Consider the following 24,510-nt stretch of genomic DNA (forward strand, 5'->3'; position numbering starts at 1 on the left):
ACATGATGGTCTGGATGAAATTCTAGAGGAAATCCTTAAAGCCACCCTGTTTGGAAAGCAGAGAGTATGGGGAGGGACACATCTATGAGCCCATCATTGCCAGAAGCACATTAAAGCACTCAATAATCTTTTGGTGTAGCCCACTATGGCAATTTTAATGGGAGGAGCATCTTTAAATACTTCTCAAACAATTATATTTTCCTGAGAGAAATTCCAAAAAGATTCATGTTAACTGAAAAATTACACAGACAGTATAAAAGGTGAACACACCATGGCATACTAGGTGTATCAATAGTTTCATTTGAGATTTAAAATTCTATGAAACTTATCTTAGGATCACAGAACCATAGAATGGTTTGGGTTGGAGGAGACCTTAAAGACCATCTAGCTCCAACCCTCTGCCGTGGGCAGGGACACCTTCCACTAGACCAGGTTGCTCAAAGCCCCATCCTGCCTCGCCTTGAACACTGCCAGGGAGGGGGCAGCCGCATCTACTCTGGGCAACCTGTTCCAGTGTCTCACCACCCTCACAGTGAAGGATTTCTTCTTTCTGTCTAATCTAAATTTAACCCCTTTCAGTTTAAAACCATTACCCCTTCTCCTGTTAAGAATTCAAGTACGTGATAGGCAAGGCATAAAATAAATAGTGCCTGCAGAGCTTTTGTAGGGTTTCATGGTTTACAGGGTCATTTCTCGTTGCTTCTAGAATGCTTGTTAATATAGCAGGCGGCATGCATTCAAAGAAACTTGAAGGAGGGATTAGTTCTTGTGGTGTTTTGGAAAAATACCATAATTCGCAAGAAACTGATTTTGCTGAATCTGTGCTTTCTTGTTTGGGATGAATAGGATAACTCCTATCTTTTGACAACTATGATTTTAGTTTTCCAGTTCAACGAGATGCTGCTTTGTATTTGTGCTTAACTAATAATGTTTTCAAGGTTGCTGGTCATAGACCATCTGTGATTTCTTTATGCTCTTTCTTTTCAGATGTGTTCTGCCAGATTCAGAAGGCTAATTGGATGTAGTCTGTCCTCATAGCAGCCATGGAGGCTACATCTCTCTTTCTTCTGTAGAGTGGTAGAAGAGTGAAAACTCCAGGGACAGATAGAAAAAAGTGCTAGGTGTTAGGCTTTGTGATTCTTCTGAGTGACACTACATAGACAGCAATGCATTTATAAAACCAAAAGCCACAAAACCTGACCAAATGACAGAAAAGCCACAGACAGCTATGCTATCGTGCTAATAAACCTGCTGACAAAATGAGGGATACTAGCCTTTTAGCAGAACACCATGGTTGTATTGATACATGATATCACTTAGTGGAGACAAATGTTATATGCTGTTTCTTGTATACCTACCATCAAAGCAACAAACTCTTTACACACACCATGTCTTTGTTTAGTAACATTAGTAATGTGAGCTGAGATTTTATCTGTGAAATCAGAAACACTCTTAAAATGAAATCTGGGACATTGAACATGCTTTACAGCCAAAGCTGAGTTCATGGAACATGTCATGGGCTCCTAATTATAAAGGAAAAATGTTTGATTTTCTTTCACTGTCAGAGAAAAATAATCAAGTTTTCAGGTCTTTAAGAGCAGAAAATACTTTGCTTGTGAAGTACAGTACTTGTATGGTTAATCCTTGATACTTTTTCCTACTGTTAGTCTAGAGGCTTTGATCTCATCTTGTTTCATGAGCCTGTTCTAACAAGGTGTCTCTGATATAAGTCAGATTTTACCAAGGTTATTAAAATGGGCATATTTATCAGTGTGGTTTAAATTTACACTATCTACGTGTAGGATTTTTACTCGCAGCTACTGTTGTACTCAGTTACTAGGCAATGTGAAATCTGCTTTGGGTCTGGAAGTACCGTGTTTGTGTTAGTTGCCATATTGCACCTCAGAAGGATTATTATATTGAGTAAAGTGCCATGCTAGTGTAGCTTTTCTACTTTTGAATTTTTTAACAACGTACTGTGAGTTTATCCATTCAGATTGGTGCTAACTTTTGGATCTCTGTAGCATGCTTTATTGTAAGGTATAAATATACACAGATGCTTGTAGAAAGTCAGTATAGAACTAGGTTTAGAGGTTTTGCTTTTGATATCTCTTGTTTTAGTAGTACTACGGTATAAAGGAAAGGTGATTATTTTACTCTTTGTAAATGCATGTACAAATAGTAATAAAAAACATCAAAACCTTTTTGTTAACAAATCCCAAAAGCTACTTGATGTTTTTCTTCCTAGCATTTCTGTTTAAAATTTTGAATCACTATGGTTAAAATGATATCATCCATACCTATTTTAAAAGTGAAATTGATTGATTTTTGACTAGTAAGCAATGGTTTGGTTTAGAAAATCTTGTATGTTATTGTAAATCATGATATGTTACTAACATCTATACTTTTACTAATAGGATATAGTATGTTATTTTGTAGTGCAGTGTGTATTGCTTTAGAGATTAATCTCTAAATGCTTTTCTATTGCTTAGCTTTGCTGGGATCGGAGGAAGGGAATCCCTTAATGACCAACACCATGTTATTTCCTTAGGGTAATTCCTCTTAATTACCATACTGTTGCAGTCCCAAGAGTGCAGGTTATGCACAAAGACTTTGAAACATAGGTTATATTTCTGTCTTGGAACACATCATGCTGCAGTTATTTTTCCTTAGGCTATAACATTCTATTACTACTTCATCAAAGGTTTAATTAAACCCATTAGTTTGCAGAAATTGTCTACATGCTTCAAAAATTACCATCCTTAACCTATTAAAAGATGTTATTTGTAATATTTTTCAAAGCTGTGAACTCTAATATAGTGTTAACTATTGTTGAAACAAAAATTAAAGTATAAACTGGAAATATAAAGGTTTTATAGTAAGCATTACTGTTTTATTCAGCTGGGTGATGCAGATAAAATCTTTAGCCATGTTTTATTCTGCTTTCTCTGGAAAATTATTCTCAAAATAATCCTTATTGAGCAATAGAAAGATACATGTATTGTGTGAGAAGGGTTTTGTTAAACTCTGAGGAACTAGTTTTAAGACTTAATTTTTTCATGAGGCAAATAAAACTTTGCGGATGTTTTATTACTTCTGATATTAACACTTGTGAGTTTTGGACATTATGGGTTACCTCTGGATATACAGAGTTTTTAATTTGAATCTTATCTTTATAAGTATATTAATTAAAATAGGTTGAGACAATTCTTTGCAGACATTGGACAAAACCATATGTTTTTATAGCCTTCTAGAAAATGTAACTTGCGAGACAAACTCAAAGATGTAGTTTGTTAAAACAGACAGTATTAATTTTTGTGCAGTTCTGATCTGATCCACATAATATATTATGTGGACATAAGCACTTCATTAAGAGAAGAAAATTTAATCTATCATGTGCTTAGAACCTCTGAAATATTTCTGAACTGTGATAAGGAAGAGGTCAAAACCATCTTTCTGAATTCTGCAGGCATTGGTAATAAGTAATGTTTTGCACATAAGAGAATGAAGAACAGCTGGTCACTTCAAAAAACCATTCCCTACCACACCCTGCATCTATCCAAAATACCTCCAATACCCTTCACTCAAGTAGATCATTGTCTAGGAATAATACTAGAACTAATGAATCACAGTTCCTACAGAACTGTCTTAGAGGTGATTGACTTTGGTTCTGGGAAGGTATGATCCCTAATGCTTTTGCAGTAATTAAAACAGGAGAAAGCTACTTTGTTAATTGTCTGGTCTCTCATGAAAGGGTAAGCTCAACTGCTGAAGGCAGTTGTGGGCCCCCAAATAATGTATTTTTAAAAGTGTGGAAAGGAATGGCCTACAACTAATTTATGTACACGTTAATATAAATTTCTAAGTAATGCAAAAATAACATTAAGGGAACAGGAACTTTGAAAAGTAAAAAAAAAAAAAAAAAAAAATAGTTAAATTTATCTTGGTGGAAGAATGGATTTCTCTTTTCAGAGACAGACTTATGTTTTTAAACGATTTTTGTACATGGAACAGAAGGTTTTGTCTTTCGATTTCTTAAATGCATTAAGTTTATTAAAATTTGGACTACATGGAATGTTAGCACTGCCAAATGAAACTTGAATCATTGCTAGAGGAGACTGGAAGCAAAGGCAAGCCATTTCTTTTCTGTTAATAAAATAATTTCTGTCCAAAAATAAAGTGCCGGATTTGTTCTACAATATGAAATGTAAAGGCACGTTTTTCAGCTTCTTCCTACTTAGAAACTTTTATAAGAGGAAGAATAAACAATTCTCCAGTTTACTTTCTAGTATAATTTAATTTCAGTGAATATGTTGTATGTGATTTATGCATCAGTTTTCTTGATAGATTTTTATTATTGCATAAAAAAGAAGGGTAGCAATGTGTTGCTAATAATCTAGAAGTCAATATAAATGAAGTCAGTGAATGTTTTAGTATTTAAGCATTGGTTTTTGGAATGTAAAGTTTAATTTTGGAGAATAAGAAAATAGACTATAAATTATCTACAAGCGGATTCATATTACCAGTTGTTCTTATCTTTGGATAGTGTGTTTCCCAGGTTTGTTTTTTTTAAGCATCACAGAATCATAGAATGGTTTGGGTTGGAAGGAACCTTAAAGATCATCTTAGTTCCAACCCCCCTTCCCTGGGCAGGGACACCTTCCACTAGAACAGGTTGTGCAAAGCCCCATCCAGCCTCGCCTTGAACACTGCCAGGGAGGGGGCAGCCACAAACTCTTTGGCCAACCTGTTCCAGTATCTCACCATCCTCACAATAAAGAATTTCTTCCTTCTATGTAATCTAAATCTAACCCCTTTCAGTTTACAACCATTACCCCTCAGCCTATCACTACACGTCCTGATACAGAGTCCCTCTCCACCTTTCCTGTAGCCCCCTTTAAGTACTGGAAGGCTGCTGCCTTCTCTTCTCCAGGCTGAACAACCCCAACTCTCCCAGGGACTCTCCCTGTCATCATAAGGAAGGTGCTCAAGTCCTCTGATCATCCTCATGGCCCTCCTCTGAATTTGCTCGAGCAGGTCTATGTCCTTCTTATTTAAGGGGCCCATGATACTGTAGGTGGGGTCTCACAAGAGCAGAGTAAAGGGGGAGAATCCCCTTCCTCGACCTGCTGGCCACACTCCTCTTGATGCAGCCCAGAAGACAGTTGGCTTTCTGCGCTGTGAGTGCACATTGCTGGTTCATAGTCAGTTTTGCATCCACTAGTACCCCCAAGTCCTTCTCTACGGGGCTGCTCTCAATCTAGTCATTGCCCAGCCTGTATTTGTGTTTGGGAATACCCTGAACTATGTGCAAGACCTTGCACTTGGCCTTGTTGAACTTCATGATGTTTGCACGGGCCCACCTCTCCAGCCTGTCCAGGTCCCTCTGGATGGCACATCCCTTCCCTCCAGCGTGTTGGCCGCACCACACAGCTTGGTGTTGTTGGCAAATTTGCTGAGGGTGCACTCAGTCCCACTGTCCATGTCAATGACATGTTAAACAGTGCTGGTTCCAACACCAGCCCCTGAGGAATACCACTCGTCACTGCTCTCCGTTCAGTCATTGAGCCGTTCACCGCAACTCTTTGTGTGTGACCATCCAGCCAACTAAACCACCGAGCGATCCACCCATCAAATCCATGTCTCTCCAACTTAGAGACAAGGATGTTGTGCAGGACAGTGTCAAATGCTTTGCACAAGTCCAGGTAGATTACATGAGTTGCTCTTCCCTTATTCCCCCAATGCTGTAACCCTGCCGTGGCAGACCACTAAGTTTGTCAGGCACAATTTGCTGTTTGTGAAGCCATCCACCTCCTTATTTTCCACACACCCTAGCATAGTTTCCAGGAGGATGCACTCCATGACTTTGCCAGTCACAGAGGTGAGACTGACAGGCCTCTAGTTCCCTGGATCCTCTTTATTTTCCTTTTTAAAAATAGGGATTTCCCCTTTTCCAGTCATCAGGAACTTCACTAGACTACCACAGCTTCTCAAATGTGATGGACAGTGGTTTAGCCATTGAAATTTCCATTGAAATAATATTTAAATGGAAATCAAAAATGAGGTTTTGCTCCTTTTATCTTTTATTTCATTCTTTCAATAGTGGTATGCTTTTTGGGAGAGGGTGGTTGGTGTTTTTTTTTAGATTAGTTTTATTTTCTGTAATCCAGCATTAGTGTGATGATATTCTGATGCACTGCTCAGTAGCAATTTTGATGTATCCCCTCCTCTCACATCCCTATTTCATTTGTGCAGTAACTGAACTGCCATTTTTTGAATTCATGTAAGATTCTGCATGTCAGATGTGTTATCTGGGCAGTTTCTGACTCCCCAACCTCAGACCTCTCATTTGCTCCACTTCTTTGAGATACAGATTACATATGGTTGCTTTTGACCCATGAGCCAGGATCCAAGGTCTCCAATACTTCCATTAATTTTCTAAAGTTGTGTCTAGTATATGGACAGCGTCTACTCTGACTTTAATCTTTCTAGAGACAGTGCAACAGAAAAATGATGACAACAAGCTCAAAGGAAGAATTTCAACCTACAGTGGCAATGTTGCAAGCTCCCAAGATTACATTTTTTTCTGATTTTTCAGTGGTTTGACAGAACTTCAAACTGGCAGAGTTTATCCTGCCCTTTTGTGCTATTCAGGGGCCAAGAGCATGTGAGTGCTGCTCTCTCTTCACCTTCTCTGTAATGCCATCATAGACCTCTGTTAGAGTTCCCCTTAGTTTTTTGGCTTTAGGCTGAAGAATCCTAGTCTACTTAGTTACTTCTGTTGCAAAAATAATTATAACTTTTTGATTTCCATTATTGTTCCTTGAATCCTTTTTTAATTATTTTTTCTTTTTTAAATGGTGGACAAACCAGAGTTCCATACTAGATTTATCAGTGGCATAATTTTATCTTCTTTTGTTTTCTATTTGCTAATAATTATTAATATTCAGTTTTCTGGGTTTCTTAGACTTGACATCATCAAGTATTTTCCTAGAACTATAGGAAAGACCTTGCTTCCGAATAGTAACACTAATTTTATAATATGTGATTTTTATATGTAAAGTTAAGATTTATTTCCTTCATTAATTTACATTTATTAATATTTAATGTGTCATATTTTGCTGATCCACTCAGTAGCATAGATGACTTCTGTAGCTCTTCATAGCCTGCCCTATTCTTCATTGACTGGAATACTTGATGTGACCTGAGGGCTGCATCACTCCATGAGTTACCTTCTTTTCAGTGTAATTCATGAATTTATTAAATAGTGCAGATTCTTGTGGGCCTCCTCCAGTGACCTTCTTCCTTTCCAGGTGCTGGCTATTACCTGCTGTCATTTCTAGTCCTTTGAATGGTTTTGTATCCTTTTCTTGCTAGCTTTGGATTCGTTTTGGTGTTCATTTTGTCGTTGTTGGGCTTTTTGAGTTTGGTTTTGGGTGGGGGTTGTTTTTAGGCTTTGGTGATGGACTTATTTTAAAATGCCTTTTTAAGTCTGAGTGGATATTAAGTGGATCTCCTGCATCCCTAGTACTTGTTGAGTCTTTCAGAGAATGGCAGTATATTGGAGAGAGATGATGTCCTTTTACAAAGGCAGTTTTTATTCTTCCAAATGTTGTACATATTATTGTGCATTCTAACTCTGTTTTATAGTTTCTACAAGTTAGCACATTATAGGTGCTATTTTTTTTAAATACATACACAGATAGCACTATTCCATTGAGCTTTTAATGTTGTATTCAAGTTGGTTGATTGAAAGACAAATTTGCTACTTTGGATATCAGCTATTCCATGATAGATCCAATTCTAGATGGAGTATTTTTTTAAAATATCATTGTTGAGACTAGAGTTTCTTCTTTTTAAATTTTAGCTGTCCCTTTTCCACCAACACATCGCTTGACGTCTGAAGAAGTGTTTGACACAGATGGGAGACCAAGGGTTGACATTTTGAAGAACCACTTGATAAAAGAAGGTCGAGTAGATGAAGAAATTGCACTTAGAATCATCAATGAGGGTGCTGCAATATTACGGAGGGAAAAAACTATGATAGAAGTTGAAGCACCAATTACAGGTAATATTTCTAGATTATTTGACTCAAATAAATTTGATTTTTTCAGTAGTAGAGTTTCTCTTAAAAATTGCTAAAATAAAATTTCTGTATAGTCTTACTGAATTGTCCCTCACAACTGCATTTGCCTAACAGTAGTTCAGATGGTCTGGAAAATAGGCTGCACATTATTTTGCAAAATGAAGGCATTAAACCTATTTGAAAAAAATAGTATAGTTGGTATTAAAATGACAAAATAGAAAGTAGTTAAATGCTGATGAATTATGGATTTCTAATTCCTGCAGTGTTCTAAGTGGGAATAAAGGCATCTACCTGGAATAGAAAAATAAACTCAGAATTATCCTAAAACCTAAATATATGAAGAGAAGCTAATTGCTGTGGTTTTAAGCAAATACTGTGAGCTGAAATTCTGAGTGCAAAATACACCTTTATAGTTCCTCTGTAGGTGAGACTGATAATTGCATGTAAAACGATGTTTTTGTCAGGGTAGTAGTACTGGAAAGTGTTGAAAGATTGTTTTAGAATCTTTAATGTGCTAGGAGTAGATCACCTGTGATACAAAACTGACTCTTGGGGTTTTTTGGAGTATTTTCATGGTTGACTACTTCTATTTCTGTTTGACCTGGTGAAAGGTGGAATTGGTGTCCACTAACTTTTATTTATAAACAATCCAGACTCATAGAAAATAGTTTATGTTGCATATCTGTTGTTTATGATAATGAAAATAGATTTGACTTTTGTGTTCAAATTAGATTTTCTTTCATTTGAATCTGTTTTCTTCTAAATGGACCTGTATAAAATTAGTGTCTGAAAAGCTTTTAGGGCATCAGCTTGCTTTAATTTGTTAGCATTGGGTAAATGAAAAGAGTTAAACAGTACATTATTATTACTGACATTTTTTTAAAAATGAATGATTGTAATGACGGAAATCACTAAGTGACGAACTCAAGAGTCTTTTGAAGCTCCAGATAAAGCTCAAAACTACAGTGTTGTCTGTATGTTTAAAATTTTTATATTTCCATTGATTTAGATAGTTACCCAGAGCTACTGGTGTATTGGCAGCTGAAAAAGAAGGAAAGTTCTTGCAGTGTTTGAGTAGAAATCTTAAGAAAAGTGACATAAAAGAGGACACATTCTGTTTAGTCTAATATTTTGTAGGTCATGGTGAAAAATGGTCTGCTCCAAGGGACTAAAAACCTTTAAAGTGTGGTGTGCTGTATCCAGTATTTCCTTCCAAAATTAGAACAACTTTTTTTCCCAAAAAAACCTTACTGATAAACTCCGAGGAGTCAGAAGATGCTATTCATTAGTTGATCAGTGACATTTCTCTCAAATTGCTGTTAATTATTATCAGCCATATCTCATGCAGAAGCAAGAAGGCAGCTCCTGACTTCCATTGAGCTGCGAACTCCTGTGGGAATGAGGAGTTAGGAGCAGTTGTCTCTTCCATACATTTTTAATTTTTTTTTTTTTTTAACATAAATTGTGAGATGACCTGGCTTTGCTGTATGCTCTTCAAAGTCTCCCCATCTGCTATCTTTGGCACTTCTGCCTTAGGTTGCTGACCACTGGTTTTGTCCTGTCTCATATTCTAAAAACACAAGAAAAATCCACTGTTGAAATAGTGAACGTGGTTATTTGAAGGAGAAAAGTAACTGAGCAAAGAGAAGATATGATGATATTAAAAGGTATGTTAGTCTGACACAGAAACAAAAGCATATTCCCTGCTTTTTTCAATCCCACATGGACACAGCAAATCGTTGCAAAGCAGCAGGCATTTTCAAATATGCATACCAAGGAGAATTTGCAAAGATACCTAAAGGGTTGGGGAGGACATTAAAGAGCTGCTGACAACTTTCAAGACCTCGTTGCTCAGTGCATTAACTGTGTTTGCAGAATATTCCACAGTCTGCTAGACTCAAATAGGGCTATCATCAGTGTCACCACGTGTAGTGAGGACAGCATCTTAATGAAAAGCAAAGGGGGAAGCTTCAAAACTTTCTGTTACTCCTGCGTTAATAGCTGCCTTTCCTCTTAATTAGAAGTACTTTGTGGCTGTTTACTTAACTATAACTTAGTAGCTTTTCTGTTAGATTTTTTTAAAATTAATTTGAACAAAATTTTTGCTTGCAGTGTGTGGTGATATTCATGGCCAGTTCTTTGATCTAATGAAGCTGTTTGAAGTGGGAGGATCACCTGCTAACACAAGATACCTCTTCCTCGGTGACTATGTAGACAGAGGTTATTTTAGTATAGAGGTAACTGAATATATTAATCTGTTTTGTCCTAAACTTTTCTATAAGCACACTTTCATGGAGGTTTTCAAATGAAATTTTAGGTCTGCTTTAACATGTACATGTATTCTTCCTTGCTGTGCTTCTTGCTATGACAAATGCCTGCTTACAGGAGGATACTGACGAGCTGTTTGGACTGTCCTGTTGAAAACACCAGACTTCATGACATTTTCCTCCTCTTTCTTTAATTAGTTTTTTTAAAGTTGAATTCCGTAGCATTATTTTACATAATTCTGCTTCTCTGGTAATGTTCAGGAGGGTGTGTTTTTATGTTTCTGGAGAACAGGTGAGTCATGACTGCAAGGTCTTTTAATTTATTACAGCTACTTATCTGTATAGATTAATTTTATTATGTAATCAAATGTTTTTAAATAATAATATTTTTCTTTACTAAAATTCTGAGGGTGATTACAGATATTCCTTAAGGATGACCTGTGTTTCTGCTATTAATTTTTCAGGTATTTTGAATTCAAATAATTTTTTTCATTTTCAGCATGTTTATTCAGTATGCTACATTACAGAGATACTCGCTTATTCATATGAATTAGTTTCAGAGCTATGATTGTTAAGGTAACTATTCCTCTGGAGCCAGCTTGGGAAATGCCTCAGCTTGGGATCTCTTCATAGATACCAAATCTGATAGAATGGCATACCATTTGAAATACTATTTTGCAAGTCATGATGTATCATACTTCATTTCTGCATTAAACTCATACTGTTCTATTAACATGTGTGGGTACATACTGTAAAGGGCGTACACAATGCCTTTTGGTGTTGTTAGGGATGGTAGACAAACAGGAGATGCAGCAAGAGTGATTGCGTCAAAGTCATTTGTAAGGAAAAAGTGCAACAGGCATTCCCTGTTCATTAATTCGGTCTTCTTGGTCTGTTCTTGATGATTGCAAATAATGTAATTGTCCTTGAAAAGGACATTTACATAGCAGCACTGTATGATAATATATCAAAGCATGGTATGAAAGCTTTTCAACTATTACTCTTAAAAAAACCTTCTAAATAATGGACATTCTTGAATATATTAATAAGAACAGGCTCACATCTTTTTCCTCGTATGATTTTCATTTAATTTTTAATATGATATCTGGCATGCTAAATATATTTGTGGAATATGTAAAGATATGCTAAATATATTCTTGAAAACCACTCCGAGGTTCTTAAAAGGTTCGTCTTTCTTCTTTGAGATAATATGCTCTCTTGTACAGAGTGGCTGTTGGAACATCACTGAAGTACATGGCAGATTATCTGAATAAAGTTGAACTGATGCAAGGGCATGAAGGTGGGGCTATGCTTTGTGGTCCTGTTGAGAAAGAAAAAAGTTGTACATGAAAATCAGACATTTGTTCTCCATTTTAATCTTTAAAAAAATTTCCTACTTAAGTTTTTGCATTAATTAAAATTTAGGAAGTTTAAGTTGACTTCCAGGAGTTTTCATATATGGTTAATTTGAAGCCTTTCTTAGTGATCGGAAATCTAATATACTTTTGTAAAATATTTGACTTCAGAGAAAAGCAAAGGTGAAATTTTTTAAAAATGTGCAAACAGTGAAATTCCATTTGTTACTACAAAATTCTTAATCAGTCTGTCCTGAAGCATCTTTAATTGCATTGATATTTTAGTAGTAAAACATTTCCAATTAAAAAATGTCATAATCTAATAGGAAAGATAATTACATGCTATTGGATTGTATATAACAAACTGCTGGGATCAAGATGGAGCCCTTCACATAAGTGTGTGCAAATTCTTTTTTTCTGTATGGGAAGTAACAGAACATAGAGAACTCTGACATTACCCTGTGTTTGATAATAGAAAATAAAAATACCAGTACAGGAAAGGTGAAAAAACAATAAATTTTTTTACTTAATAGGTAATATGTTTCATGCTTAGGAACATGTAAATCTCAGCAATTTAATCATAGTATCCATTCACTGAAAAGAAGGCACTGTTTTGCCACTTTTCTATTAAATGTTTTCAAGGTTGCCAGCTTGTGTAAATTTTTCATCCAAACTGACTTAACTAAAACAGTTCACAATTGTAGAATTTGCCAAACTAATTCATGTATTCATTTGATGATAAGCAGTTGTTTTGTAAGAAACTGATTAAGCTCTCTGCTGGGAAACAGTTTTAAAGCGTCTGCGAACTTTGCAATATATCAGAATATTTTAGAGTTACAGAAACATTGGGAAGCAAATAGTATCATTAGAAAAATTACTGGTTTGCATATTTTTACTAAGAAGAAAAATTCAGCAATTAGTTTAGCTAAACATAATAGAAGTCTTTGATGTATTTCTCCATGTTTGCTGTCTTTTTTAAAGTGTTTCTTTGTTTTCTTTCTTCCTGCGTGTTCTTACTGTTCTACACAGAGTAACTGAAGAACGGTAGCTTCAGGGTATTCACATTGATTAAGAATAATAATAACAACTTGCAGGTGACTTCAGTGTAGTCCAAAACTTCCATGGTTTTAAGATACCTGTACTCAGTTAAAAACACAAGAATCAGATTTGAAATTTAAGAAATAAATTTTGGGTATTCAAGATTGCTGGGTGGTGACGGACTCTGAACTGAAAAAAATTGTGTGTAGCTCTGTCCTCAACTCTGTTTGCTGCTGATGTTGCAATAATAATGATATATGGAAATTTACTGTAATTCTTTGAATATGATGCTTGAACACTGAATAAGCAACCAACTTTCCCCAGGTCTCCAAATGATATATCTGACTTTAATGTAAATAGTTTTGTGGGGTTTTTTCTTCAATCTCTATTAATAAATGTCTGCTTTCCTTCTTATGCCAATGTTTAGAATCATATTATAAAATCTGATTTTAGGCACAAACACATATATTATTTCTCTAGATGAAAGTGTTCTGCAGTATAATTCTGCTGAGTCGATTTTATTATTGAGTGTCCAGTAAATATAAATATATTTTCAGCATTCTGTGCAGCTGTTCTTAGGTATTAAGCAATTTGTATAACTCATGACCACAGTGGGACTCAGGGAATCAGTGCTGTATTTTAAAATGGCACATTAAGCTGTACTTGCTTTTGAAGCTGTTAACATTCTTACTCAATGTTTTTCAGTAATAATTTTTAAAGTTCTTATAAACTACTATATTTTACTGGATATCTTTGTTTTTCAACAGTGTGTGCTGTACTTATGGGTCCTGAAAATTCTCTACCCAAGCACATTATTTCTTTTGAGAGGCAACCATGAATGCAGACACCTAACAGAGTATTTTACCTTTAAGCAAGAATGTAAGTACTGTCTAAGAATGTAAAATTAGTAAAATTGTTGGAAGTAAAATTACTTCCAACATGCTGATCTACTCTGTCATTTTGCATGAGAGATGTTTGTCTGTTAGTTTACTTAAGGTCTTGCAAACATTTGGAGACTGCATTGACTTCTGTAGAATTGCTTGCAGTTAAGTGTGGCGTTGGAGGGCAAGTTACTTAGAAGACTGCTGTCTGTAAAGATATGTTACGGAGTAAATGTTCACATATGAGTCCTGGAGAGAGGAACGTTACTTTGCTGGCTTGGCTGTAACTGGGAGTGCAAAGTAACTTGCTGAGCAGCATTGTGAAGCTAGCAAGAAAACCCTGCTGCTGAGTAATTTTTCTATTTGGGGAATGATTTCAACTATTCTAGTAAGATACCTCTCTTGATGATGAACCTGCTCCTCCATTTGGAGGCTTGTGTAAGTATTGATCCAGTAATAAATGGATCATTTGCCCTGGTAAAATCCTCTTTGGTGTGTAACAGTGATGTAATCTATAAGCAGTTCTTAGCTTTTCGCTGTAAAGGGGAAATCATAGACTTTTCAGTAGCATTTTATACTGAAGTATGTTATATAATTGTATAATGCAAATTCTGTGATTTTTGAAAAAAAACAAAATAGTTTCTCCACACGAGATAACAAGAAGAAATGAAAAAAGTTTATAGTTCTGGAAGAGAGTATGTCTTAGAAATGTGCTTCTTTTTGTGGTGTTTAGAAATGCTGATTTAAGCCCCAAAATAATAATTTATTTGGGGTTTTTTAAGCATTCCATTTGAGATTTGCTCTTGTAATTCTGATCTACTAGATCTACTTGCTTCTTCCATCTAACATGGATTCTTAATGTTTTATATTCTTTTTACTGCAGGTAAAATAAAGTACTCGGAAAGAGTCTACGATGCTTGTATGGAAGCTTTCGATTGTCTCCCTCTTGCTGCTCTCTTAAATCAGCAGTTTCTGTGTGTTCATGGTGGACTTTCACCAGAAATTAATACACTAGATGACATTAGGAGAGTGAGTATTTTGTGTATTTGAAACTAAGTGAAAATACAGATGTTTATATGATGCTGTACAAAGTCATGTTTATGAAATTGTCAGTATATTATTATCTGTTCTTGTCTCTTTTGAAAGTGTAAATCAGGAAATGTAGGCTTAGTAGTATCATAATTAAAAACTCTTGGATTATCTAGTGCATTTTCCATTAGTAGATCTCACTGGAACAGCTGGGATTGTTACAGAACACACAGAAAAAACCCCCTCAAAAACTCCACATAGTTTCCTGAGGTAGATCGTACATGTGAAGAGTTTCATATCCAGTCAAAGTAATACTTTGTGTTTCTTTTTAGGTAAGGGCTAGTGTTCTCATGGCTTTCAGAACAAAATTCATAGAAGTTAATTGTAGTCTTAAAATTGTTTGATATATCAAACATCATATTTCAGTTATTCTTATATTTAATTGAAAACTTTTATTTTCTTGATTATGCGGATTTTGGTTTTGAAAGAGTGTGAAATTGCAGTATTAACAGAAATTCAGATTGTTTTTTAAAATGGCACATTTGGTAGGCATTTGAGTGACAGCTGTGAAGCGCTTCTCACTGTGGTAAATGTGATGAGTATATGTATAAGAGGAAATAAAAGTTTTTATGTTATGGAAACACTAAATAGTGGTGTGCAGTTTAGAGGGAAATAGACTCTGACGATGTGAGGTATCTGTTTCTAACAACTTGGTTTCAACTTTCATGGACTGCTGATGTAAGGTGAAGATTGTATCAGATGGGAATTTTCAAACTCAGTTGCTTTCCTTTTTGCGTACTCCTTTTTTGACTTATTGTAGTTAGCTGACATCGTGACTGCTGTGTTTGGAAATCAAAACCACTCCTGTTACGGTTAGGAACAACTAAAGTGTAGTTGATTTCAGCTTACAATAAATATAGGTGGTTCTAAAAAGGTTTTGGGATTACAGGTAAGGATGGAAGAAAAAAAAAATGGTTTATCTACATACGGAAGAAGGTATGTGGGGACCTACTTAAAAAAAGATCTAAATATCAGAGAGAAGAAAAAAGTATGTTCCAAAATTAGTTTTTTAGTAGGTAAATATTGATGGCCCATTTTGTCTTTTATCTTCATTTATTGTATTTCTCATTGTCTTAGCATTTTCTCCTTGTGCTCCATTTTTCTTTTTTAGCTCTCCCTATCCTTAGATTTATGGGCTACTATCCAGTTAAATCTAATTTCTGAATTCACCAGAATTTTTTGTACTGTCTGGACCATTTCAGAGGCTGGAATGTCAGCTTGTTTCACTTACAGATATGCTGCCAAGCAGAATGATGTGAGATGAGAAAAAAATGGTAGAAACGGAGAGGAAGCATATTTACAAGCTCAGTGGTGTGAGAAAATGTACTGAGGCACATTGCATTTTCAGAACAAATACTAATGTGTACAGAAATCTGTATGCATTGTACAGAGGAATAAGTAAGAAAGCAAAGCAACAGTGCCATTCTGACAAGGCGTTAGCTCTTCTCATGTTACAGATGAAAAGAAACATGGTCAAAGCTATTTGAAAAGTGGTGTAAAAGAAACAGTCTGGAAAAACACTTTGGAAAGCCACTGTCATAATAGGATTGTGATTAATTTTTCTTTTAGACTCATTCTTGCAGCTAATCAGACTCATTCTTGCAGCTAATGAGTAAACTTAATTAAAAGGTAGTTCTGTCATTGTGTCCTGTACTTTCATATGTGCTCTGTAATGCTCAAGGTTACATTAGGATGAAATATAAGCTTGTGTGTTTTATCTCTCTTTCTCTGTCTGTCTGTGTGTGTGTGTGTGTATATATATATATATATATATATATATATATATATATGAAAATCTGCATTGTATATTGCTTCTGATGAAAACCACATTTAAAAATATGTCAGTGTTATTAGAACTGCTCTTTGGGCCTTTTTTGTTTTTAAAGAATCATCTGCTAACTTGGAAGAGGCACCATTCATGGGTCGGCAGCAGCTTCATAGCTGTATTAGGGCTTGGCATGCACTGATACTGTAAATATATTTAAAGGGGTGATGTGAAATGCAATTTTTGCATCTAGGAAAATATCATATACTTATGATACAAGTGTGATACGTGAAATGGCTTGTATAGTATTACAAGCCTTCTAGTTTATTAGCAGAAGTTCTTATAAAGGAGAGGTCTATTCTGTAAATGTGTAAGCATAATTATCTGGCATAAGAAGGGAAATCACAGCTCTATAAACAGTGTAGGAATCATGTAAGACAAAAAGAAAAAATTCTGTGCAGATGCAATTTCTTCTGGATGCAATCTTTTCTCAGTATTTTGACATTCAGGAAGGTCATTAAACTACACAAATTAAATTATTATTTTTGCTGGCATAAAATTATTTCCAGTAGATGACAGCAATCATTGTAGCTATGACAGTAAAGCCTACCCAGAAAGATTGCTGCAAGTGTTTCTTATTTGGGGGAAGATGGAAGTTTGTGAAACTTGCAGTAATATGAGTTTTATTCTGTGACTTAATTTATGCAAATGTTCTCATTGTGTTGGTAAAGAGTGTCTCTTTCAGACACATGTCCATGAACTTAGAGAAGCTGTTTAGTTGATTACACATTTACACTGCCAAAACTTCTGCTGAAACAAAATTCCAGGAATTGTGATTTTAAGCCTAGTGATTTATAAGGAGGGAAGTGTCCGAATAAGATCACAGAATATTCAGATTGGAAAAAGACCCTTGGGATCATCAAGTCCAACCATCAGCCCTACTCTACAAGTTCTCCCCTACACCATAAAACCTAGCATCTCATCTAAATGACCCTTAAAGACATCCTGGAATGGTGACTCGCCACCACCCTGGGTAGCCTATTCCACTGTTTGACTGCTCTTTCCGTGAAAATCTTTTCTCAATGTCCAGACTAAACCTCTCCTGTTGCAGTTTAAAGCCATTCCCTCTTATTCTGTCACTAATTACCTGTGAGAAGAGACAGCAGCAACCTCTCTACAGTGTCCTTTCAGGTAGCTGTAGAGAGTGATGAGGTCTCCCCTTAGCCTTCTCCTCCTCAGACTAAACAGTCTCAGCTCCTTCAGTTGCTCCTCACAGGGTTTATTCTCCAGGACCTTCACCAGCTTTGTGCCCTCCTCTGCACTCGCTCCAGCCCCTCGATATCTCTTTCGTATTGAGGTGCCCAAAACTGGACACAATACTCCAGGTGTGGCCTCACCAGTGCAGAGTACAGGGGGACTATCACCTCCCTACTTCTGCTGGTCACGTTATTTCTAATACAAGCCAGGATGCCATTTGCTTTCTTGGCCACCTGGGCACACTGCTGGCTCATGTTCAGCTGCCTTAGAATCCCCAGATCCTCAGATCCTTCTTCTACCGACAGCTCTCCAGCCACACCTCCCCAAGCCTGTAGCAATGCATGGGGTTGTGGCCCAAGTGCAGGACCTGGCTCTTGTCTTTGTTAAAGCTCATCCCATTAACATTGGCCCACTGATCCAATCTATCCAAGTCTCTCTGTAGAGCCTCCCTATCTTCATGCAGATCGACACTCCTGCTTAACTTGGTGTCATCTGCGGACTTACTGATGATACACTCTATGTCCTTATCAAGATCATCAATGAAGATGTTAAACAGAAATGGTCCCAACACCAAGCCCCGAGGAACACCACTTGTGACTGGCCACCAGCTGGATTTAACTCCACTGACCACCACTCTCTGGGACCGTCCATCCAGCCAGTGCTTGATCCAGCAGACCATACACTCATCCAGGCCATGAGCAGCCAGTTTTTCTTTGAGAATTCTATGGGGAACTGTGTTGAATGGTTTTTGAAAATCCAGAAATCCAGGTAGACGATATCCACAGCTTTTCCCTTGTCCAATAGAAGGAGATCAGGTTTGTGAGGCAGGACCTGCCTTTCATGCTGACTAGGCCTGATCCCCTGGTTGTCCATTATATGACTTCTAATGGCACTCAAGATGACCTGCTCCGTGACCTTCTCGGGTACTGAGGTCAATTTGGATGGGGATTCTTAATTTAAAGAAGAGAAACAGAGAATTTGTTCCTCATTTTCAACAGATGGTCATTCTTGTTTTTTAGTTCTTGGTGATACTGAGGATTGATAGTGCCTTGAAATATAAGGGGGCGGGTACTGCTGGGAATCTGTGTTTGTAATACCTTGCTTCCTTTCTGTGGTCTGCTGAAATTTCCTTTTCTCTAGTAATACATGACTGCCGCTCTTCACTGGCCTTCATACTGTTTTAGGGCTTTACTATGTGATAGTTTTCAGGAAAATTAGGACAGGTCAATTAAAACCGATGTCTGTATCTTCAGGTATGTGGAACTTCTATGAAGGTCTTTTGCCTCAAAAGTAAAACAATTTTAATTTGTTATACCTTAATCTACCTCCAAGGTTTTGCTACACCTGAATTTGAACATCCATGTGGAGGTATGATGCAGTTTCGTAGCCCTGACTGCATAATACCTAGAAATTAATTTAGATTTAAATATCTTGTGGTATATATTAAAAAATACCCTACCTATTTCTGTTTTAACATCAGGTGTAGTGATTCTTATTCTCGAATAAAATTGTTGTTCTCAGTTACCTTAATCATATTTAGAAATAAGTCAGGCTAATTTGGGTGAGATTCTGTTTTGCCATAGTCTCAACATATTCAGAAATAATTCAGAAATCAGTAACAAGTGTTTTGAATTGACTCACATCCTTTGTTAACTTTCTTGCTGTCCCACTGTAGAAAAGCCCTTAAATTGATTCTGATTTGATAATACGCAGTCTGGTTGAGTAGCTTGGAGTGATACTTCCTTAAATTTTGAGTCTTGAGAACCCTGCCAGTTGGTAGGCTGACTGGTGAAGGAGACACTGATTTGGTGTGTATATAAGTATAATTTATTTTTTACAAACTGACCTCCTACTTCAAGAAATGGCTACATTATTGTTCCAGTGCTATGGGAAAGTAATCTCAGAGAGAGGTGCATTGCATGCAACAACCAAAACCTTTTATTTGTAACGTCTATCCATTTGGCCCAAGTCATAAGGAAAATACTTGAAGAATAACTCAAGAAAATTTCTAGAAATGCTTTCTAGACTTTCAGCCTTCTGTATTGCAGGACACATCAGTCAATGAACAGTTGAATCTTCCTTGTGTGTGTGCGTTAGCTTCTGGACCCAAATTTATCGCTGGAGGTTTAGAAACTTGATGGTTTAATCTACAGAAATTCAGGTACTTGCAGAAGTTGATGGACTGACTTCTTCAATCTGGAAGAAATATTCCATACCGGGTTTATCATCCAGTGTGGGAAATGTTAAACCACTGGATTTTTAATATTGAATAAATTCCAACAACAATTTCAGTTAATACCTGCCTTGCCATTATCTGGCAGGAATTTGTAAAGATCTGGACCTCTCCACTTATGTTACAGGTGGCAGCCTCGGGAGCTCTGATTTTCCAGGGCATGAGAGAGCTTGGCACTACTGCTGGTTCCATATTTGAATGGATTCCTATGGACCGTTAGACTCAAATTCACCAGGTGTTCACCAAACCTCCCTTCGAACCTGTCATGAAGAGTTAAGTGTTCTCTAGTACCATCAAAGTCATCTTCTTTGGTATGGGAGGTAAAGTGAGATAAATGCACTGTCCATCGAAGATCTGTTCCTACATTTCTTGGATAAAATCATCTTGTGAACAAACTCCAGCTACATAAAGATCAAATAAACTTTACATTGAATTTGGAATATCTAATTTCATTTCTGGGACATCGGAGATTGACTGACTGTTATTTACTTAAGCAGGGTATATTCCTTTTACGTTAACAAATGCACTGTCCTCCTTAACTCTGCCCCTTTTCACTGTGGTTACTAAGAAGGTTGCAGGTGTTTCCAAGTGGAAATGTGTAAAGAAGAAGCTAGAGAAAAGAAAACAAAGACATCTCCCAATATGCTTGTGGCCCATTACACCAGGGCTATAGCTGAGAAATAAAGTCTGTGTTAAAGAAGTCTAAGATGGCTAAGCTAATTACCTCTTCATTACATTGTTAAATATCCATTATGGAGAGGGGTGTTCCTGTTTTTTTTTTTTAGTTGGGGGTTATTTTTTTTTTATTGGATGATATATTTAGTCACTTCTAGTTATATAATTATTCATGCTTTTCTTTTATAATTCCTGTTTTCTATACTGTTTCTCTTTGCTAATTCCTGGCAGTGTCTCCAGATTGGTAGATATGGCATGTGCATGAAAAAGGATCGTTTTGTTCCTTGTTTGTAACTTGACCTGGTATTACACATATCCATCAGTCTGGAACTTACCTCCCTTCTTTTTGCAACTAATAAATCTTATTGCTCTTAACAGGTTTGGTTCTTTTGGCATGCCTCTGCCTTATAAGTTTCATGAGGAGGAGAGGAAAAAATATATACAGTAACTACTTCTCTTTGATATGGTTGGGATTTATTCTAAAAAAGCTTGGTGTTGATGGATATGTAGTTTAACAAATGGGTAAAACTTACTGATTTAATATTCAAAGAATCTTTGTGCTCTTGCCTTTTCTCAAACAGTTAGATAGATTCAAAGAGCCTCCAGCCTTTGGACCAATGTGTGACTTACTGTGGTCTGATCCTTCAGAAGATTTTGGAAATGAAAATTCACAAGAGCATTTCAGTCACAATACAGTCAGAGGATGCTCATACTTTTATAGGTGAGAGTATCCTATGATCAGTTTGATGTTTTAATGCTGACTCTTGCTGCATATTTTAAGATAATTTATTTTACTCATAGTTGTTTTCATTTCACAGCTATCCAGCAGTTTGTGAATTCTTGCAAAATAATAATTTGTTGTCAATCATTAGAGCACATGAAGCACAAGATGCAGGGTGAGTACTTTCTGTCCTTCAATAAATTATTCACAGTGTAAAATAAAAATTAATTGTAAAAATAAAATAATCTGTTTGGTTTTGCAGTTATAGAATGTACAGGAAAAGCCAAACTACAGGGTTCCCATCATTAATAACAATTTTTTCAGCACCTAATTACCTGGATGTCTACAATAACAAAGGTAAGAACTTGTTATTAATAACTGTATGCAATAATAAAATAAAAATGTCTTACTAGATGAGTCATCTAATATCAAAATTTTTTTGCCAGGTAAGAAATTAAAGGACAAAAAAATTCCATTAATAAAAGTTATGTTATGAAGAAGAACATGTAACATTCATGATGACCTGTAAGACTGCTCCACCTTGATGCACAAGTGTGGGCAAACATCTCCTTTGTAAAGTTATTGCTATCTAGTACTTAGAATGTATTACCAGGTGTTTTTCACTCAGGCAAGGCTTTCCTGTGCTGTGTTTTCACTCCTCTGGTTGTCTAGTTTGTGAATTAAGTAAGGAAGGGAGGAAGCATTAATCAGCTGCCTATGCATAAGGTAGTTTGTGTTGTGTATCAAGGGCATCTGAGAGGCTAATTGTGATGGTACAGGGCCATAATGGGCAATCAGGAATGGGCAAGTACTGATCTAAATACTGATCACCACTGGAAATGTTACTAGGTAGTTGTAAAGCAGAAGGAATTAATTTTTGTCCATGCACTGCTCAAGATAAAGTTGCATAGGAGAAGCATGCTTAATAGTGTAGAGAAAATTTACAAGTCAGAATAACAGAGAAGAGCTTAGCTGTGAATTAATGTTAGTCATAGATGAGAACAAAGTTCAACAACAGAAATAATTAAAAATAAAGCCTGCTGAAATTCAAGTATGGTGCTCCTTTGAAACCAAGACCTCTTTTCTATGAAATACGTTGCATTTTCTCTCACCCGCCTCCAAAGAACCACCCCCCTAAACCCATACCACTTATGGAGGGTGATGAACTGTATAGAAGAAAAGATGAGCTGTTGTTACTTGCGCTGATTGTAAAGTAGAGGAGGAATAAAAATAACTTTAACTGACTTTTTACATTTTTTTCACTATCTGTGTGGATATTGCATTTTAAGAATCCTTTTTCACATCAGTTATTCCCAGCATAATGCAAGCGTAAGTATGGAAAAATGCCATCAACACTTATTTAGCTTTAGAATGCCTCTGGTTTTCTGTTTTGTTTCTCTGTGGTTTCCCTTCTCCCTGATCTAGATTTCTATGGTTTTACTCCAGGCTTACAATGTTGGAAGACACATAGGAAGACTAAAACCTGAATCTGGATATAATGCAGTTCTGAGTTAGGTTTTTGTTAAAGTTGCTGAAATTATACCTTTTAAGGACCTTTGTTCATTATAGACCTATAATAGGATATAGTACAAAACTGTATTGACACGTAACAGTACCTTAAACTGCAACATGAGTGATAAAAATTCGGAGTTCTCTATTAGAAATCTGTCCTGTAGATACTGTGAAAGAAAGAGAATGGAGTATCTCTGGGATTATTTTGTCTTTAATATAAAATAGAGCTAAAACAAACCTGTAATTTAACATTTGTGATACACACGAGTTTTAAAATGTCTGAATTTTATTTTAGCTGCTGTATTAAAATATGAAAACAATGTGATGAATATTCGTCAGTTCAATTGTTCTCCTCATCCTTACTGGCTACCAAATTTTATGGATGTTTTCACATGGTCTTTGCCATTTGTTGGAGAAAAAGGTAGGCAAAAGTTTCACATCAGTGAATATCTTTACTATTTCTCCCAGACTGGTGGTTGGAAGATTTTTTTTTTTTTTAATATATTTACCAATGGGAGATTAACTGCATAATTTTTGTGAAAACAGATATTTGTATTTGTCTTTATCAGGTAGAAGATTTGGTGAAGTTGTTAAACTTAACGTGGAGGGTTCTTTTGGCATGTGAAAATACCATTTCTGAAAAAGGATAGACTGAAATACAACTCTTTCTCAATGTTTTGATTGTTTTCTTCACCTGTTTCAGTTGAGATAGTTAAAACTGCATCTAATAAAGCAGAGGGGTTCGCAGAAATTTTTATTTCCATTGAGGGTGTATACCTGCATTATTAAGTAGTATCTTTGAGCTGTATTTGAAGTCAGTATGAAAATGTTTATATTCTACAAAATGCTAAGGTATATACATTATTAATCTTGTTACAGGTATAAACTATGTTGAGATGTTCATGTAAAATTTTCAACTTTTCTATATAGTTATAACAGAGTGACCTTCATTAAAGATAACTTTTTTCAGTTACAGTTTTTCTTGTAAAAAAGATAATTTAGCACAGATCCTCTTCTTTTTTTTTTTTCTTTTTTTTTTTCCCTCTAGGGTTGATAAGTGAATCTAGGACACTGGGGCTTCAGGTAGTCTTCAGTTAAAAAGCAATGAGGTTAGAGGCTATGTGGGTCTGTTTCAAATCCTTCCATCACAGGAACTGCTCTTTTTATGAAAGAGATGAGGAAAGCTCTTAAAATTTCTTTGAAAAGTATTCTTGAAATAACATATTTACGGTCATATAAGCTTAACATTCTAGATTTGTTTATATTGTCTTTAGTGAGCAGATAAATGCAAATAATTTTGGACACTTTTTAGTGTGGTTAACCTGCCCAACAATTTTTTTATTGGTAAACAGAGGGATTTGACATTTGAAAGGAGGCTGTTGTTTATATCTCCCTTACCTGACGATGCAGTAGATAACATTTTCAGCAGCAAAGGGTTAATAGAGTTTATTTTGCTTCTGTTACGATGTTTGTAATGAGACACCCAAGTGCTGTTAAGTAAGTTGCTCATTGACCCAGCTGTATGTTTGAGACTGCTGGAATCATGGGCTTTGTCTTTGGGCAAATATATGTTTCCACTTTTGATGAAGGATACAGTGTCAGTATTATCTGGTCTGTGCTGAACAGGTCAA

The 24,510-nt window shown here is 36.0% G+C and overlaps 1 protein-coding gene across 11 annotated transcripts in view; it reads left to right on the plus strand.

The window, feature by feature from the left end:
* The first annotated feature begins 7,872 nt into the window (after positions 1 to 7,872).
* Positions 7,873 to 24,510, plus strand: part of PPP3CB (protein phosphatase 3 catalytic subunit beta) — a 38,587-nt gene continuing 21,949 nt past the window's right edge. For 6 of the 11 annotated variants that reach the window (XR_003398722.1, XR_003398723.1, XM_026851612.1 and 3 more), the window contains exons 1-8: positions 7,918 to 8,068; positions 10,199 to 10,323; positions 13,514 to 13,625; positions 14,511 to 14,656; positions 21,228 to 21,367; positions 21,465 to 21,542; positions 21,630 to 21,724; positions 23,175 to 23,300. Coding sequence is in view for 9 of the 11 variants with exons in the window: in XM_026851612.1 (XP_026707413.1) it covers positions 8,041 to 8,068; positions 10,199 to 10,323; positions 13,514 to 13,625; positions 14,511 to 14,656; positions 21,228 to 21,367; positions 21,465 to 21,542; positions 21,630 to 21,724; positions 23,175 to 23,300 (850 nt within the window). In the remaining 2 variants the exon portion in view is untranslated. Of the gene's footprint in view, positions 8,069 to 10,198; positions 10,324 to 13,513; positions 13,626 to 14,510; positions 14,657 to 21,227; positions 21,368 to 21,464; positions 21,543 to 21,629; positions 21,725 to 23,174; positions 23,301 to 24,510 lie in introns of all 11 variants that reach the window. The other 5 variants (XM_026851613.1, XM_026851614.1, XM_026851610.1 and 2 more) reach the window with 1 other exon arrangement.

Source organism: Athene cunicularia, assembly GCF_003259725.1.
Source record: "Athene cunicularia isolate RWA chromosome 6 unlocalized genomic scaffold, athCun1 chr6_part1, whole genome shotgun sequence".
NCBI lineage: Eukaryota > Metazoa > Chordata > Aves > Strigiformes > Strigidae > Athene > Athene cunicularia.